The sequence below is a fragment of the Nelumbo lutea genome, chromosome 3, assembly GCF_056320005.1.
Source record: "Nelumbo lutea isolate HS-2025 chromosome 3, American lotus-T2T, whole genome shotgun sequence".
Lineage (NCBI taxonomy): Eukaryota > Viridiplantae > Streptophyta > Magnoliopsida > Proteales > Nelumbonaceae > Nelumbo > Nelumbo lutea.
Genome location: NC_142686.1, coordinates 22,507,678 through 22,524,097, shown reverse-complemented (window position 1 = coordinate 22,524,097; position 16,420 = coordinate 22,507,678). Strand labels below are relative to the sequence as shown.

The 16,420-nt window shown below is 38.8% G+C and overlaps 1 protein-coding gene across 1 annotated transcript; it reads right to left on the bottom strand.

Annotated features, from left to right (window-relative positions):
* Nucleotides 1-841: 841 nt before the first annotated feature.
* Nucleotides 842-16,055, bottom strand: APE1 (acclimation of photosynthesis to environment). The gene is made up of 10 exons (XM_088976009.1): nucleotides 15,580-16,055; nucleotides 14,525-14,571; nucleotides 14,319-14,421; nucleotides 8,257-8,343; nucleotides 6,029-6,112; nucleotides 5,314-5,367; nucleotides 3,077-3,157; nucleotides 2,572-2,617; nucleotides 1,362-1,421; nucleotides 842-1,110 (listed from the first exon to the last, which is right to left on the bottom strand). The coding sequence occupies exons 1-9, from the start codon at nucleotides 15,898-15,900 to the stop codon at nucleotides 1,366-1,368; spliced, it is 879 nt and encodes a 292-aa protein (XP_088832135.1). The 5' UTR covers nucleotides 15,901-16,055; the 3' UTR covers nucleotides 842-1,110; nucleotides 1,362-1,365.
* Nucleotides 16,056-16,420: the final 365 nt, after the last annotated feature.

Here is a 16,420-nt window from a genome sequence, read left to right as displayed (position 1 = left end):
GCTTGAACGTCTTGGATTCGCAGAATCCACATCTACCTCTAGCATTGAATAAAAATTAGCCATTTATACAACCCATCTGCTTGTCAAGGATCTAGATATATAGAACCAACTAATAATGATCTATGTTTTGTAGTCCCTGAACTCTTCCCTGGTACAAATCCAATGTGCCATGATACCCTAACTGTGGTGAAGCGTATCCATCTCAGGTGGGGGGTGCAAATTGGGCAGGTTTTATTGGGTTTATGCTCAACCCGGGCCCGATCTTAAAGTTTGGGCTTAAGGCCTGAGCCTGAGGTCAAGCCCGGTCTTCCCAACCTGAGCCCAACCCGCAATGTAATTTGATACGGATTGGGCTAGGGCCCGGGTTGGCCAATAAAACCACTATATATATATATATATAAAAGCATGTATGTACGAATGTGTATAATTGGGCTGGAATCAGGCCGAGTTCAGACTACATAATGACTAGGCCTGGGCCTTGACCAAAAAATTTAAAAGCCCAACTTCTTGAGCCCAAGTCTGGCCCAAAAACCAAAAATCCAAACCCAGTCTATAAAATTTTAGGTTGGGCCGATCAAGCTCGGGCTGGGCCCGCCCAAGGTGCACCCCTAATCTCAGGCCAAACCATACACAAAGCAGTATTTCACGCTTATTGACATAATTATTCCCCTTCTCTTGCCACGCACAAATATCAAGGCAAAAGATGGCTTCTGCCATGCCCACTCACTAGATGCTCATAGTTAACCACCTACCATTTCACCAGTCTATGCAATTGACAAAAAATACATGTAAGGATGATTGTTTCTGCTGATCAAAGAAAAAATAGAAGAAATCTTGCTGATGAACACTAAAGAAACGAAGAGAAAAATTGCTCTTCGTTGTCTACCTTGAACCCATTTTTTTTCCAAATAAACATTATAGGGCTTCTTACAGATTTGGCATCATAGTACCTGTGGAACTAAATTTATACATTATACAACCACAGTATGAGTGACAAAATCATGGAGTAACCCAAGTGGAAAGTGCAAAGAAATAATTATATGCTTCAGCGGTTCAGCCATGAATTGCGTTGAAGAGAGTCCAAACTTCGGAGGCCATTATTGTCCTTCCCTGCACCCAAACATTCACAAGTTATTAGCTAAAGGATGCTTGGCAAGAATGGACAATATTTCTGACAAAAGGGGAAAGAAATCAATGCTTAATGCTCTACTCAATCAATGCTGAACATTTTAAGGATTTTTAAAGAGGTACTAACATAATGCCTACCAATTTTAACATCATATGGTTTTACAAGGTAAACTAAGTGGACATGTTCAGGAAGGAGCAATTCGAACAGCAAATGTAAGACAAAATTATCATACCCTTTTATAATGTTGTGTTGGAAATAAGACGGACTTCATATAGATCATTCTCGCCCTTCACTGCATCCACATATCGACAAAGTATTATTTAAACGCACAAAAAAATATCCAAAACTATATTAACCGTTCTCAGCATTTCAAGTTAGGCCACTTAGCTATATTTGCTTGTTTGTGAAGGCTCGCGTGGCAGAGCCTGAGCTCAAATTTCAAGTTTGCAAGCCGGCCCAAACATTAACCTAACTTTGTGTTAGCTAAATGATCTTGAAATCAGCCTCCCTAAGCTTAGTTAAGTTTGACCTCAGCTCCTTGTGATAGTACTAAATATATCTAAATACTTTAATCAAAAAAGGGAAAAGGCTGCATCCTGTTTTTTTGAGTAACAGTACTCTATTCCATTCAATAGTATTACAGAAAACAATCTTATATTTTACACAGTTTTCCCTCCAAGTAAATAGTGCATTCAATTCCTTTACCATCAAATTTTATAATATATAATTGATTCTAAATTCTATTACCATCACATTTATAATGTTTTCCCATCTCGCCTCTTAAAATTTGGTTACCACACCTTAGCTGAGCCTGAGCATCTCAAATACTTCATAAGCCTAGACCTAGCACATCTAGAGGTGTAAATCAGGCTGTGCCAGGCCCGGCACGATCATGCGGGCAGTGCTGTGCCTGGGGTTTTAGGTCCACCGGCTGGCACAGCCCAGCCCGCAGCCCGGTCCATATATATTATTTATATATATTTATATATTATATAATATTATATAAATTATAATTATATAATATTTTATTAATAAAATAAATAATTATAATTTTATTATACTAATTTATTTAATTATTGTATATATAAGAAATTGTATACACAATTCATATAAAATTAAAATTTTAAGTTTTTTGTAATTTTTTTAAATAAATAGCTTTGGCCCGATGCACAGCCCGACTTGGCCCAAAGCTCGGCCCACGGGACAGCCCGGCCCGTGGCATGGCACAGGCCCGCACAAGCCTAGGCCGTGGGCCATGCCGGTCCGACCCCCAAATTTTTCACCGGGGAGGGCGGCACAGCCCACTTTACACCTCTAAGCACATCACCTAAGGCTTGTCACAAGCCCAACTCGAGCATTAGTTGGTGAATGGTGAACCTGAGCTTAGCTGGATCAGCTTGACTTGACTTTGTACATCAACACATTTCACAAGTCATACTCACCAATTTCTGCTGTGATTCCGGGTCCAAAGAATGATGCAAATTTTGCCTGAAAAGTCATTATAAGAAAATTAATATATATCTCTATTTTCTGGTCAATTATTAAAATTTGAGATGATAGGGCAAGAAAAGATTCTACTTGCCAAGAAAAAAGAACTATATTATGCCTTCCCAACAACATACAAGTTTCCAGCATAGAATCTTGTTGATAAATAAGCATGATTCCCTTGTTTTTTGATAATTATGTCTTAGTATGATTCCTCATTCCTTAATGAAGGCAAACTGACAACACTAAATGGGCAAGAAAAGATTCTACTTGCCAAGAAAAAAGAACTATATTACGCCTTCCCAACAACATACAAGTTTCCAGCATAGGATCTTGTTGATAAATAAGCATGATTCCATTGTTTTTTTGATAATTATGTCTTAGTATGATTCCTCATTCCTTAATGAAGGCAAACTGACAACACTGAATGTACAGTTTCGAAATATAAAATATTTTCTTCACCTGTCTTTGTTCAAAATCTGATAGCTGTAACGCTTTTGCCTCAAATACCAGAACTAAACAATACTTTCCATCTTCAGTGACCTGGGAAGAATTCAATGGTAAAGTAAGAAAGTGGTAGCCTAGGAATGCTTATGGCATGATAAACATATAAAAATATCTTTGACATGCAAAAGATATGTCCTTGTAGCTTTTTTGGTACTTATTTCTTCACTTCTAAGGTTACATCCATTGGGCAGCAGGAAAATGTGTTTTTTTTTTGAGAAAAGGGTAACTTTCATTGCCAAAAAAGAGGAGAGGATGTACATGAGGAGATGTACAAGCACAAAACTACAAAAACCAAAACCAAAAAAGACCGCCCTGGAATTTACAGAGGCATTGAGGAGTTGGTACACTTGTTAATAAATTTAACCAAACTGTCGGCTACACTTCAGCTCTCTAGGAGTCCATTTAAAATAATGTCATAAAAGTCATTTTTTTGGTAATCAATAAAAAGAAAATTTATTAACAAGTCATAAATGTCATAAAAGACAAGGTTTCTTTAATCTCATTAAATATGCAGTTAAATCTCCAAGGAGCTTCCTTTAAGTTCTTCATCCAGCATATCACATTTTTGGGTTTCCCTTCCACTACCAACTCTGTAAGTCTGAGAGCCACTGCAGACCTCAGACCTACCAACAATGTACAGATTTCTGCTTCTGCAGCATCTATCACATCAATTGGCCCACTGAAGGCCCAGATCAGGTCGCCATTGGATTTAACAATTCAACCCCCAATCTTAGCCTGACCCCTGTGGTTCGTCAAACTTCTACAGCTACCATCAAACTTAAGGATAAATTCAACCTGAGGTCTTGAAGGAACTGAGGAGGAACTGAGGAAGGCTGGGTCTAACAGGAGTTAAACAAGAAGAGTTCAGAATCTGAAATAGATTTTTCTCTCCATATCCCCAAAACAAGTACCCTTAAACAGCTTGTTGGATCTCATCCACAGATTGTTTAACAGAAGATTTCTCTTTTTCTGTTCCTCCCAGATGCACCACATTACAACATGCATTACCACCTTCCCACACAAAATACCTTTATTACCCAGTAAAATATGCTTAACTTTTTATTTTGAAGAAGCTAATGTATTGTATTGCAAAAGGAAACCAAATACACCGGGCCGTGTACAATGAGGACCTTTACATTGGGAATTTACAAAAGATCTGAGAAATCAGATAAAGAAAGGTTCAGCTTGCAAAAAAGGAAAAAGCTGAACTCCAGTGAAAGCTCTTCGTGCACTTAACCAGGAACATAAAAAATGTACTTAATTTTCAATGGTTGCAACATTAACAAAAAATAAATAAATAAATAAAGAGAAAGAATAACTTGTCGAGGTGAAGAGAAATTAGAAAAATAGCAATACTGGTAGCCCAATACACACTCAATTAAGTAATTAACATCATATGAATTGCATATATTTTGGATAGTGTTGAAAAGGATGTTAGTAACCTTGAGAACTCTACATATTACATTACCAACTTAGGTTAGGGTCCCATTCAGAGGCAGTTGTTCATAGACATAAATACAAGAGTAGGATTCCTAAAATGTGTACAGACGTCTGACTTGGAAGGATGCAAAAATATGTAGTAGGGGATACATCGAATACTAAATTAAAGAAGCCATATTTTGTGAGTTCCAAGATCATCCCATAAAAATGGGTGCAAACAAATCAAAGTTTGTCTTTATTACCTAATAATGTTCTGTAGGAAAGGATGATGTTTCATCATGTGCATTAGATGTTCATTTATGTAAAATAAGCAATGGGAAAAAAGAAAAATATGTAAAATCATCCCTGAAGAATCTGTGGCATGTTGGAAGCTGATTCAGTGAGCAGGTCATCCATTCAGGAGAGTCAACATTGTTCAGTGCCATAACCAATTATCCTTTTCCCCAAGGTTGGTGTTCCATTATCATTACTGTTTTTATTATTATATTTATTCTTAGATGTCATTGTTATCATTCGAATATTTTTTGGGTAAAAATATATGCTTTGAATAAGTAGAAAGAAGGAAAGAAACATTAGGTTCTTTTTAAAGTGTTGAATGTTGGGGCTAACACTTAATAGATTTACCAGCAGGGTTAAGATTTCCCTATTGTTCAATTTAGACTATTATAAATGCAAATAGGCCTTTATTTAATAAAAGAAAAGCAAAAACTAACTTAAACAAGTGATAATAAATCAAAGTGATAAAAGCATACTTCTTCTCGAATCATTTGTAGAATTGGTGCACTTCTCCGTGGAATTCCTCCACCCTAAAGTCAAAAAGCATAATGAGTGCTGTTAGAATAAATCAAACAAAATATTCAAAGTGATCTTGTATCTCATAAATTTCAAATAAGTATTTCTATAAGATAAAAATATCAATTCTTGATACTTAGTGACATTGACATAGAATTCTGTTCTATAATTTGATATTTCAAGGAAATATTTTCTTACACATCATGTTTAGCATGTCTTATGATTTTTTTTTTGTAATCTTAATAATTTTCTTAAGTAAATCATTTACACATAAACTACTTAACCAATGACTGACATTTTAAAACAACTAAACAATAACTAGGCAAATCAGATAGAAAGGCTGGATTCCACACACAATTTCTAAAATGATGAAGATACCCCTAATAATACATATAAAATTTAGAAAATTCAAATTTTCTTGTTTACTCCTGCATCAATTGTTCATTTTCCTTTTTGCAATGTAGGAAAAGCATAACAGCATCATAAGAAATTTTGCTTTGAAGATCATTGAAGGTGCTAAAAAGGGCAGGCAAACGTAGAAGCAGGAACCAGCTGATACAAGTAAAATGTACACTATTAGGACCTGGAATGTCTAGAACTTGCAATCACACTTAATTATAGGATAAGAAAATAAAACAAGAAAAAAGGGGTAAAAAATACCATTAGCAAGCATACCTGACCATATTGGAAAATTCGTTTTAAGGCCTCATCCAAATGTTGTTCATCTCCATAACGGAATCTTGTAACATCATTTCTGACCTAGGAGAACATTCAATACATTGAACACGAAATTAAATTATAACATAACAAGAAGCTTTCAAAAACATGAATCCAACCTGCTAGTGGAAGTAACTTTGCAGCAAACTCATTATGAGAATTGAGATCTAGACCAGAAGGAGGGGAACATAATTTGAAAAACCAATAAGGAAGATAAAAAAAACATTTGTGTGGGACAGTGGGGTTTGAGTACAGGCATGAGAGGGTCTTACAAGACCAAGTGCAATGCTGCCTAAACAGTGGACTAGAATACTAGATACAACTACATATCTACTATGTGTCTCATTAGTCTTGGACTGAGTTCCCATTTTGAGTAAAAGAGAGGAATTGTTTTTCTGTAAAGTTTATCTTACAATGGGCATAATGACAGTTAAAGCCGTGTACATAAAATTAAGATATGGAGTTACCTCAAACTAGTGATTTTTAGTACAGTTGATAAAAAAAATAAGGTACTAAATTCATGTTTAGGAATCTTTAAGATATTTCCATTCTCTTTATATTTACTTAGCCAAAGTTTGAAAGCAAGGACAGATTTAAGGCTTCTAAAGAAATTTAAGGCAAAAATTATGAATCCTTGACCAGTGTGGATTTTCCTCTTGAGAAGTCAACTCGAGATTTATTCTAGATAAAGATAAAGAAAAAAACACAGTTTACATTCCCTTCTTAAAAAAAAAAAAGAAAGAAAACAAGTTACTTCACTTTTTTACCTCTTCTTTTCATATATTGTTAACACTATTTTCTGTTGGGCATTATTTTCTATAATTCTTACTCTTGTTCCATATTTATACCTCTCACTCCCCTTTTCATTAGGTAAGCCACTAATTCATCTATATCTGTTTTTTCTTCTCCTTATGGAAACCTTAAAAGCACTCTGAAACTTCACAGATATAAAAACATAAAATATATACATGATTTACTACTTTCTATTTAAACCCTAAAACCCATCCCAGTCTATAGCTTTTCTGATTTTTACTATACTGGCTGACAATCAGGAAACTCTTACCCCATAGGTCCATGCATGTCCTATTTCTCTCTAGTTTATTTAAACCTAGCTTCCTCTGTTGGAACTTGCTCATATTTATTGTTATTTCTCCTATGTTCAGTGGCCCTCCAAATCCTACCTTGTGCATATTGAAAACCTGCTATTTTCTCTAAATCCCACTTCGTGAATATTTAAGCCAACATATGAATGTATATGCCCTCCCCTTAAGGCTATAACTCCCATCTCTTTCCTCTTCTCTTCCTTATTTCTTCAACCCTAATCTTGACATGAAAGACTTCTGGATAGCTCACATCTACTTCAATAACAGATGAATTACTCAACAATTCCATGACCGAGTACAATGGCTAAGCTAATTGTTAAATACCATTGTGACACAATTCAATCTAATTTTGCTGAATTGAACCATTCAACCATTCCAACTCTAAATCAAATCCAAACAGGGGTGTTGCAGAAAGAATATATTGGCCATATACAAAATTATTAAACTTAATGTGGTTCCTAGACACATTTTTTGATTTCCCAAGCTATGAAAATAGATCAAAGGTGCACACAATTTTCTAAAAGAAACAAATAGTAACAAAGTATAATTTAACAAGGAGTAATAAAAGTGTAGTTGTCAAAATCTTACAATTCACATCAATTTGATTGTGAACCAGCTCTGTATATTTTTACCTCTTTATCAATTTTTTTTTTCAATGGGCTTTTGCTTTAAAACCCTTACTAAAATGAGACTTTTGAGTTAAAACCTGTCGACTCTTTTACATTTATTTTCCATCATATGCAGGTTAAAGAAGAATTATACATTGGCAATTGACTTTGAAACCAAAGTTAATTATATCATATCGTGCTTATAGTGTACAAGTAGCAAATTTTGTTTTATTGTTTACTTAAATGGTGGATATCAATTGAAATTCAAATAAATTTACTTTCTATATTTTAAGTCTTTTGTACACATATTCTTAATTGCTTTTAACAAATTTCCAGAAAGCAGAAACAATCTCAATATTTAAGATATGATTCAGAATTTGCTTTGATACAACACTCTTTACGATTTAAACAAGATTACATTTTGCAGACCATTCAATAGAGGTTCATAATTAGAATAAGATAAATTTTATATTACCTGTTTCAGAATTGGAGTAGCACATGCTTCCCTCAACTTTTGAGAATCTGAATAGCTTACGCATGGCACTGGTTTGAGTTCTGCATACTGCAAAATAGATAAAGGCTACATAAATGTAATAGAGAGAAGTTCTATTCTACTGTTAAGAAACATTTTTTCATATGGTCTTCTAGAACACATTACACATGCCATATGACCTTTATGCCATGCCAACTAGCATGATTTAAAATGTTCAAACGTTTTCTAATATTTACATGAAATATTTCAATTTCCACGACTGTTTACATGAAATGTTACTGAATATATTCACCAGTATTTTGTCTTTTATATTATTTTTAACAACCTTTACTTTGTTGATAATATTAATGCAAGGTTTTCAATTTACATACCATCCAAATAATTTGTTTTAATGATTCTTTTCTCTTTAAACCCATTATTTTTTTTTCAAGAATAGCATTATAGATGACTTTTTCCTTCATATTTTCCTTTATGAAATATTTTTAAATTTACATACTTTAATAATGTATAATCAACATTTCAATATTTTAAACTCTTAGGAAAGGATGAATAACATAATAGCATAACAAGAATATTCATATGTAAACCATAACTTTTATTTTAAACAAGACTAATAAAATAGTATTTATAACTAAAATATCAAGAGTTGGTACTATATACAAATTTATTCTAGGTAGAGGAAGAAACCATCTTAAAATGGTGTAATCATTTTAAAAGTATATTTTTTTATCACTTTATAATAATATAATAATTCAAAAAGAGTATCCTTTTATAATTTAAAAGATTAACAAATATTTTCATAGATTAATTGGTGGGTTTCCACTCACCTCGGAAGCCTCTTCGAGGGAGGCTTGACCTCCTGAAACAGAAGATGGAGAGAAAAAGAGAAGGGAAGGAAGGAATAAACTGGACTCGGGGAGAAGAAAATTAAAGGAGAATCATTCATTGCTTTCATTATATGATGATGGCCTTATATAGCTGCCTACAGGTGTAATATCAGAGGGAATATCCTCTGATTTCTGGGTAACTAACTCTGGCAGATAACATGGATGGAATATCCTCTAGCGGCAGAGTAACCAACTCTGAGTGTAACTAATTCTAGGGCTTTGTCGCCTGTCTTCTCTGTCTCCTTGTGAATGGCTGATGGGTGGTGGCCTGCTCCACTCCCCTAGTGGGTTCTGGAAGGAGTGTTTGGGTCTCAACAGCCCCTCCCCCCTTAGCACTGACCTTGCCCTCAAGGTTTAGGTTGGGAAACCTCTCATTCAGCCTTAGATAAGGTTCCCAAGTGGCCTCTTCTGGAGGCAGTCTGGCCCATTCCACCTTGGCTTCTGGCACAACCTGCCCTCCTCGCCGAACCCATCGGAAATCCACAATCTTGATAGGCTCCGTGTAAATGTCCCCTCCTCTGTAAATTGGGGTAGGTTGGGTGAGATAGGGGTATGATTCCCCACAGCTTTCCTGAGAAGTGAGATGTGAAACACCGGGTGAAGCTTCGAGGTAGTAGGGAGGTCCAATCTGTAAGCAACAAGGCCCACTCTCTCCAGCACCTTATAGGGCCCATAATATCTGGGAGCTAGCTTGTGCCAAGCCCGTCTCATCATTGAGACCTGGCGGTAAGGTTGGAGCTTAAGGTAGACAAAATCACCTACCTGAAACTCTAGTGGGCAGTGGTGAGAGTCATAGTAGACCTTCATCCGTTGCTGGGCTTTAATAAAATTGGCCTTGAGCAGCCTAAGGATCTCGTCTCTTGCTAGTAGGTGAGTCTCTACTTCTGCCACCTCAGCCGACCCAAATTCATAAGGTAATATGGGAGGAGGTTCTCTGCCATATAGAGCCTTGAAGGTGTCATTCCTGTCGTTGATTGATAAGTCGTGTTGTACCAGTATTCTGCCCATGGAAGCCAGTGGGCCCACTGTTTGGGCTTTCTCCCCTATGAAGCATCTCAGGTAGGCTTCTAAGCACTGATTAAGAACTTCAGTCTGTCCATCCGTCTGGGGGTGGTAACTTGTGGATGGGTGCAGTTGGGTTCCTTGCAATCGGAAGTATTCCTTCCAGAATGAACTTAGGAAGGCAAGGTCACGGTCTGAGACAATGGATCTTGGTGTCCCATGCAATTTTGCGACGTCCCGTATGAAGATGTCAGCTATCGTTGCTGCGGTGTAAGGGTGAGGCAGGGCAGAGAAATGGCTATACTCGGTGAGACGGTCAACTACTACCAATGATAACCTCCTTCCCTGAAGAACGGGGAAGTCCGGTGATGAAGTCCATGGAGAGGTCTTCCCATAATTGCTCTGGAATCTTGAGGGGTTGTAGAAGGCCCGCGGGAGACTGTGAGGAGTATTTCTGCTGTTGACAGGTTTGGCATTCGCATACATAGTGTAACATGTCCTTGCACATTCCTACCCAATGGTAGTGGCTGCTGAGCCTCTTTAGAGTCCTTAGCACTCCTAAATGTCCCCCCAAAGTGGAATCATGAAACAACTTCAATAGTTTAGTTTTGTGGCTGGAATTTGGAGCAATCACGAACCTGCCCTTAAAGAAGAGATCTGGTCCTACAATTTGGTAACCCGCAACCTGGGAAGGGTCCTACCTCAATTTTTCCCTAATGTCCTGTAGCTGCGGGTTAGACCTTGCCTCTTGTCGTATAGCTTCAAACAAGGGAAAACTGGGCTGAGAGTAGGTTAGTTGGGCCAGCTCCTATACCCGCGATAAGGCATTAGCTACCCTGTTGGCGGACCCAGGTTTATACTCTATTCGGTAGTCGAAGTCCATCAGTTTACTAAGCCACTTTTGCTGCTCCGGGGTGTGCACTCTTTGTTCTGCTATATACTTCAGACTTCGCTGGTCTGATCTTATGATAAATTGGCGTCCCAATAGGTATTTACGCCATTTCTGGACTACCATTACCACTGCCACCATCTCCTTGACATAAGTGGACTGGTTCTGGTGAGCGACTAATAGGGCCTTGCTAAAGTAAGTGGACTGGGTTGTCCCTTCTGCAACAGGACGGCCCCTACCCCTGCACCTAAGGCATCACACTCTATCTCAAAGGGTTGGGTGAAGTTCGGAAGAGTAAGGACTGGAGGGCTCGAAACTACTGTCTTCAAGTCTTCAAAGGCCCGTTGGGCCTCATCAGCCCAGCTGAAAGAATCCTTCTTCAACAGATGCGTTAGAGGGGCGACCATAAGCCCATACCCCTTAATGAAGCACCTATAATACCCGGTAAGCCCAAGGAAACCCTTGAGAGCCTTTATAGTAGTGGGCTTGGGCCATTTTTGGATGGCATCTTTCTTTTCTGGGTCTGCCATGACCCGCCCTGCTGCAACCACATGGCCTAAGTATTGTATCTGTTTTTGTCCAAAAGAACACTTGGTCATTTTGGCATGTAACTGATGTTCCCTTAGAGTGGTGAGGGTAAGTTTCAGATGTTCCATATGGGTGTCCCAATCCTTGTTGTAAACCAGAATGCCATCGAAGAATACTAAAATAAATTGCCTTAGGAATGGCTTGAAAATGTCATCCATGAGGGCCTAGAAGGTGGAGGGGGCGTTTGTGAGTCCAAACGGCATAACCAGAAACTCATAATGGCCATCGTGGGTTCTGAAAGCTGTCTTGTGGATGTCGGCCTGGTGAGCCCGGATCTAATGATACCCGGATCACAGGTCAAGTTTGGAGAACACCTATGCTTCTCCTAACTCGTCTAGCAGTTCATCAATGAGGGGTATCGGGAATTTGTCCTTCACTGTAATCTGATTCAGGGCCCGGTAATCTACACAAAACCGCCAACTACCATCATTCTTTTTTACTAGGAGTACAGGGGATGAAAATGGGTTGGTGCTGGTCTGTATATGCCCCTTGTTCATTAGCTCTCTTACGGCCTTCTCAATTTCTAGCTTTTGGAAATAGGGGTATCTATATGGCCTCACATTGGCCGGTTTAGAATCTAGTAAGAGGGGTATCTGATGGTCATGGGCCCGAGGGGGAGGTAACTGGCTTGGTTCCTTGAACACATCACCAAACTGATCGAGTATCGATCGTAGTGCCTCGTGTTGGGCTTCTGTGGGTTGGTCATAGCCTTGATTATTTAAAGTTGGAACTGTGGGCTGCATGCCTAAGTGCATAAATAAGGGTTGTCCAGTATCCTTGGAGGCCCGTAACATGGAAGCTACAGTATCACCTTGGGGGCTCGGAGGCCGCACCCCTTGTAGATGGCAAGTCTGACCATCCTGATAAAAGTCCATTGTCATTTTGGCCCAATCACAAAATGCAGGCCCTAGACCACGTAAGCAATGAATTCTCAAAATAATATCAGCCCTTGAGAAATCCAATGGGTGGAGATCTACCACGAAATAGTGGCCTTGTATAAGGATCTTTTCCTTCTTGCACACACCATCACATAACATCTGACTTCCATTAGCCACATAGATTGAAAAGAGTGGAGTGGGTTGTATAGTCATACCTAGTTGCCTTGCTAATCGGCAAGTGATGAAATTCAGGGTAGAGCCACTGTCAATCAAGATCATCACAGATCGGCCCACCAACCTTCCTTCTACTCGCATGGATTAAAGAGGGTTGAGGCCCATGAGGGCGTGTAAGGAGATCTCGGCTCCAATAGGTTCAGGTTCATCTGAGACTAGTTCACAGCCTTCTACATGTTCTGGGACGGTCCCTTCCAGTTCTTCCTCTGTCTGAAGGAGAAACACTCGTTGGACTCTGCACTTATGGCCTGGTCCAAACTTGTCATCACAATTGCCAAGGCCTTCTCCGGCCATCCATGTACCCTGGTCGCCATTCTTTTGAACTTGAGATGGTAGTCTACTACCGTCCCAGTCTGTTTTAGTCGAGTGAGGAGTTCGTCGTAATCCACGAACGCCGTCGGCCCAAAATGGATGCACAGAGCTTCCATGAACTCCGCCCAAGTTACCTGAGGATGGGTTTGTCGATACCACTGGAGCCAGAGAATAGCGTCTCCTTCTAGGTGAATGGAGGCGATGGCGACGTGCTGGTGTGCAAGGGTTTCATGGTACTCGAAGAATCTCTCTGCTCTAAAAATCCAAGGAATGGGATCTCCATCGGAATAGTTGGGAAAATTGATTTTAGTGACCTTTCCGGCGGGGTAATACCCAGTTCCTTGGCTACCGGAAGTAGAGGCGTCAGCCCCTGTTGGATGACTGGTCTCGCCGGACTGTTGTTGAGAGGCGAGGTTAGAGATGACCACCTTGAGATCCCTGAGTTCGTTCAGTACCTGGTGGAACCCAATCTCAAGTTGGTCGACTCTATCTTCCATGGTAGAGGATCTTGTCTGCGGCATAGCTGGTCTGCGACTTGGCTCTGATACCAACTTGGTGGGTTTCCGCTCACCTCGGAAGCCTCTTCGAGGGAGGCTTGACCTCCTAAAACAGAAGATGGAGAGAAAAAGAGAAGGGAAGGAAGGAATAAACTGGACTCAGGGAGAAGAAAATTAAAGGAGAATCATTCATTGCTTTCATTATATGATGATGGCCTTATATAGCTGGCCTACAGGTGTAATATCAGAGGGAATATCCTCTGATTTCTGGGTAACTAACTCTGGCAGATAACATGGATGGAATGTCCTGTGGTGGCAGAGTAACCAACTCTGAGTGTAACTAATTCTGGGGCTCTGTTGCCTGTCTTCTTTGTCTCCTTGTGAATGGCTGATGGGTGGTGGCCTGCTCCACTCCCCTAGTGGGTTCTGGAAGGAGTGTTTGGGTCTGAACATTAATATTTACGAAAATATGGACAGCGTAGAATATTATAGATGACTGCAATCTAGTACAATATCATTGACCATATATTCATCTATTACAAGAAATGTAGCTACCCTAATGATGTCCATGATGCAAAAATTAATAAGAAGAAGACATAACTATATACAACTTGGAGTTCACTGTAAAGCATTTCAAAGAATACATCTTCCAAAGAGAACAAAAAATGATTAACCACAAAATTTCAAACCTACAGCATATGTTGTTTCTGTGATTCTCAACATATAATTCCAAAAATGGGGAGAAAAAGAATTTTACCTTAAGAGCCATACCAGTTATTGCAAGAGGAAAGCCATATGTTAGCATTAATGCTGACCACTCAGAACCGGGGAGAATATTGAAATATGCTCCAAATCCATATCTGAAATATTGCATGTGAACCAATATATAAATGCTTAAACATTGTTTAGTGTATCTAGATAAGCAAAAGGAAACGAAATGACACAAGTAAAATAACAACTTACGAAAGAAGTGCAATTCCAAAAGCTAGTCCAATAACACCAAATGAGACCTGCAACATTGACAAATCTGCAACATCAATTAACAGAGTAAGGAGCACAAATGTTTTTGAAGTGCATGGAAAAGTTGACGGAGATGGACTTAATATTCACTGTCATGATCAAAGTATCTTTATCCCTTAATTAAAACAAAAGAAAGTGAGACTTCACAGAGATTTCAAATTCTATCACTTAATTTACAAACATTTATGTAAGAAATTACCAAGAAATTCTCTGAAAAATAATGTAAGCCAATAAAGAGTACATAAGGAGAAATACTGGGATGAGGATTACAATGCTAAAAACAGAAGCCAAAAAGGGAAGGGTTACATATGCATGAAAGAATGAAAAACTACACAATGCTTTCATTCGGGATAATTCCAAAAGAAATCCAAAAAGAGTTGTGTCGTCTGATGTACGAATAATTCCAACACTAAACGGTTATTCCCCTTTCACAGCATAATTGAATGAAACAAACCTAACCTATAGAAAAAAAAAAAAAGTTTTGTCAAAGTTCTATTTGCAGCACCGATTATCATGTCATCAAACACCCATCACTATTTTATCAAGTAAAAAATAAATAAATAAAAGAAAAACGTGAGACTATTACGAACCAATAGTTTAAAATGTGAATATATACAATGTTTTCAGCAGATGCATACTACTGTACTACCACTAGGGCTCTTTTTTTTTTCTGAAATATGTATGAATAGTAAATAAATACAAAACTCCTAAAATGGTAAGAAAGCCGCAAAGAACTACGCATATAGTCTTTTAATTCATCACCACAACTAAAAACCCAGTGTTGTTAAAAAGCCGAAATCCAGTATCAGGTGCCGCTTACTACTTTCATACACAAATGCCCAGTCAAATAGAATATCAACAGGCCAAGTCCTCTTTAATGATGCTTCTAAGTTTTAATTGCTTCAATGTCCAAACTTGATAACATATCAAGAGCCCAAGACTAAACAAATTCAATGGAATTTAATTGAGCTATTTACATGTGGGATTGAAAAAGAGACCTTAGCAAGCGAGAACTCGTTATCGGGTACAACTGCCTTATTGGACGCAGCTGCCGAGGAAGGCTGGGTTGAATCAACCGCTCTGGCGACAAATACAAGTCTAGGCTGATGGGGCTTCAAAGAGGCAGAAGCATGGCCGAGGAAGCTTCTCGTCCTTAAACGGGTAGGAAGACGAATTGCTGCTGCTGCTGTTGTTGTTGTTGTTGTTGTCGGAGGCCAATCCAGAGAGATCAGGTATCGACGGTCACGGATTCCGAATCGGTACGAGCACAGGAGAGTTCCCCCTCCAAATGCTTCTGCTGCTGCTATCTTCATTACCATCTCTCTCTCTCTCTCTCTCTCTCTCTGATTTGCTTTCTCCTTTTCTCTGCGTCTGCTATGGACTGTGAGTCTTAATTCTATCTATCCTCCTTTCTTCTCTAATGGAACAAGCGGTGGCCGTTCGAAGGCCCAAAACAAATGGCTGCTCTTCACCCGCCAAAATTGAGATATGACCATTTACCATGTGTCTGTTTCCTTCACCATTGATCTATTAAATACGTGTCGCGCATCCAGCTCCATGCAATTGATCCAACGGTGTATGAGTTCTCTATCACTTGGGGGAAATTTCCTACAGATACCATCTGATTTGAATGGATGGATCGTCAACGGGTGACACTTGACAGTAAAGGTCTCCCTGATTGATGGGCCGAGGCATGGCATTATTGCCAGATCCAAATGCTCACCCTGGGCCATTAATCTTGTTTACGGCCCAATTCCCATTACTACATAAGCTGTCTAGTACGTTTGGGTTTGGCCAGCTTAGCCCAATGGCAGAGAACATTAACTTGACAGACCCGCA

Coding starts and splice junctions, on each gene's coding strand:
- APE1 (XM_088976009.1), bottom strand. CDS start 15,900: ATGGTAATGAAGATAGCAGCAGCAGAAGCATTTGGAGGGGGAACTCTC. Junction 6,113..8,256: donor CTACTCCAATTCTGAAACAG/GTAATATAAAAT, acceptor ATGTTCTCCTAG/GTCAGAAATGATGTTACAAG. Junction 2,618..3,076: donor CAGATTTTGAACAAAGACAG/GTGAAGAAAATA, acceptor ATGACTTTTCAG/GCAAAATTTGCATCATTCTT.